At 52.3% G+C, this 3,005-nt stretch overlaps 1 protein-coding gene across 1 annotated transcript; it reads right to left on the minus strand.

Moving 5' to 3' along the window:
- Nucleotides 1-69: 69 nt before the first annotated feature.
- Nucleotides 70-2,401, minus strand: GUITHDRAFT_132959 (hypothetical protein; the record flags this gene model as incomplete). Its single annotated transcript, XM_005840121.1, has 8 exons — nt 70-147; nt 375-528; nt 718-1,490; nt 1,550-1,868; nt 1,915-1,973; nt 2,007-2,088; nt 2,139-2,270; nt 2,319-2,401. The coding sequence occupies 8 exons, from the start codon at nt 2,399-2,401 to the stop codon at nt 70-72; spliced, it is 1,680 nt and encodes a 559-aa protein (XP_005840178.1).
- Nucleotides 2,402-3,005: the final 604 nt, after the last annotated feature.

The following is a 3,005-nucleotide window of genomic DNA, read 5'->3' on the forward strand; positions in this document are numbered from 1 at the left end:
CCTCCCACCCTGCCGTCTCTCCACTCTCCACCCGCGACATCTCGTGAGGTACCGACGCCATCCTCAAGCTCACGCCCTCCTCGCCAGCCCCGCTCGATACAGGAAGAGGCTCAGCGGCAACAGAAGGGAAGGGAGGAAGATCAGCTTCTGCTAAATTGTCAGAAGTGTTTGGAGGAAGTTGACCGAGCTTGGAGAGGAGGGGAAGACGAGGGGAAATGCGAGGAAGAGAGAGGAAGAGTAAAAGTCCGACAAGACAAAGCAATCAGACAGCCAGGGAGAAGAAGATGAGGAGGGGAGGGGATCGAGAAAGAGAGAAGGAGGAGGAGGAGGAAGAGAGAAGGGGGGGAGGGGGGGGGCAACCGTTTCTCAGATACATCGAGGAGCTTGCGGATGCTATTCCTCCACACTCCAAGGAGCAGGTTCATCTCTTCAACCAGGTCGCTCTCTTCCTTCTCATCCCCAAGTAGCTGAAGCGACTGCGATACCCCGCAGCTGTCCATCTTCTTCAAGCTCGCCAGCATCCCCGTCCTGCCCAGAGTCAGAGGACGATGCAAGAAGAACAAAGAGAAGAAGTTAAGGAAGAGGGGGGGGGAGGGGGGGCGGACACGAAGGAACCCTGAGGAGGAGTGGCGGGAGGCAGTGGAAGAGTAAGGGAACAGGGAGAAGAAGCGGGAAGGAGGAGGCGAGGAAAGCTCGTCGTGAAACATGTCATCTAACCTGACAGAGGCAAGGAGTTCATGGTAATGGATGAGCCTGTCATGCAGGAAGTGACATTTGTCGCTGGTGATGAGCAGCTGGTCTTGGAGCCCATTGATCAGCTTCTCCGTGCTTACATTCTTTTCATTGTCCTCCGAGTTGGCAAAGATGTTCATGATGCAAGCGTTGAGCTCCTCCTTTTCTCTCCTCAACTCCTCACACCTCGCCTCCGCGTCCCTCACGGCCTCCTCCCACGTCATCTTCGTCCCCTTGAGGTTCGAGAAGATGGTAGTGATCCGCTCCAGCGACGTATCGCCGATCTTGACTGTCATTGTCTTGATTGTCTCGTCAAACGTCTTGAGCTTGTCCTTCAACGTCTGCCTCCTCGGTGTCTCGACCTCGGGGTCGTACAGTCGGGCGATCTCGTCCTTAAGCCGCTCGTACTTGTCGTAGAACTTGTTCATCTGCTCCTTCAGCAGGTGGTTAAGCCGAACCTCTTGCCTTCTCTTCTCCAGCTCCCTGGCATAGTTCTCCCTTGCCGCCTCCAACAGCAGCCGCTGCTGCTTCAGCTCGTTGGTGAGCAGGTCTCTCTGCATGTTGGGAATCTCGAGCTTGAAGGATTCTCTCAGGTTGTGCAGGTCTTGAGAGTGGTTCCTGCCCCTTCTTGTCAGATTGCCAAGCATCCTCAAAATTTTCAAATACTTGACTGTCTTCTTCAACGTTTCAAGGTCTTTTTCGTCCACATCGATGAAGTTTTTCAACCTCTGGATCATGTGCTCGAGAGATTTCTTCTCCTGCTCAGCAAGAGGCGCAAACGTGTCAACACGACCGAGCGGCACGCACATTATCTCACCAGACACTCTTTTCTCGTTGCATCCTGTATTTTTCTGATCGACATGTTGAGGTCCGTGATGCCAGCATCTAGAATCTTGCTATGTTCTTGAAGGTCCGAGCCTTGTCCCTCCTTGAGCTTCAACTGTGCGTGAGAATTTGCAAGCTTCTTCTCCCGACTGATCCGGAGAGCCTTCGAGTCGTTGTACTCCCTCACCAGGGACAAAACTTTCGCCTCCAACTTGTGCTTGAGCGCCTCAACATCCTCCGGACTGGAGACGGAGGATGCGGATATCATTTTGAGCTCCTCTGGGACTTCGTTCTCTGCCGCAAGGTCTTGCCTGCCCTCAAGTCAGCAGCAGCAGATTACTGGTAGAGACGACACACCTGATCTTCTCGAGCTCAATCTCCGTGTAGGTGTTCTTCTTCCAATCCAAGAAAGATTTCTGAAACCACTGTCTCACTAGATAACACCTCACCAAACTCCCTTTCAGGACCTGCTTTTCTTGCAGTACTGTGTTGAACTTGCGAGAGGGAGGGTTGTACAGGCTATCCCTCCAACTGCAGCATGCTTCAATACACACAAGCTGACAGAACTGACTTGCACATACAGAGTTCCTGTGTTGACAACGAGCCCAGCGTCCTTTGCCTTGTCACGCAGTCGACTAAGTGAGGAGGTGAGCTTCTTTTCGAGGTCAGGGTCAGATCCAAATCCATGGGTATCTTTCATGTCCGTGACTTTGCTGAACAGCAACAAGTCACTCTACAGCAAGTCGATCAAGTCGGAGAACCTAATCTTCTTCTTCTTAGATTTCTGCTTCAATATCTGTGGGATGGTAGGGAGTATCAGATTCGCTTTCTGAACATCTGCCATTGCACTCAGCCAACGTCCTCTTTTGCTTCACCACACAAACGGCAAGGACCTGAAAACTCGTTCTCGTCAGGACTTGAAGGTTTTTCCTCCTGTGGTGATTTGGACGAAGCTTCCCACGACTTGTTCATTGCACTCATTCTTCTGATCAACTTCTCCCCAGCTTCTCTCCCTTCAGGAGTGAAAAGCATGAAGGTGCGGGACTGGGGGTCGGCAAATCCCAAACTCGTTCGGGACCTCTGCACGCGCTTCCCCGCTGAAAGATGTGTCAGAGGCTGCAACAAGACACGCTATCCAAGTTGGTGACGCTGCGAGCCAACGTGGGGGTAGCAGGGGAAAAGGTAGTAGAAGAGGAGTTAGTAGAGAGCAAAAATACAATGTTAGCAGAGAAGGAGAACGAGGTGGTAGTAGAAGAGGAATAGAAAGAGGGGGGGGGGGAAAAAAGAGGAAAAAGGGGGGGAAGAGGAGGGAAATGAGGAACGGGGGGTGGGAGGAGGATGATATGAGAAATTGGCCGGGGAGGGTTGGGGAAGGAGAAATCCAAAGATCTTAAACCGAAATTGTGGGTTGAGGGGGACGGTGAAGGCCATCTTAAACTCGCGCGTCG

Source organism: Guillardia theta (genome assembly GCF_000315625.1).
Source record: "Guillardia theta CCMP2712 unplaced genomic scaffold GUITHscaffold_6, whole genome shotgun sequence".
In the NCBI taxonomy this organism is placed as follows: domain Eukaryota; class Cryptophyceae; order Pyrenomonadales; family Geminigeraceae; genus Guillardia; species Guillardia theta.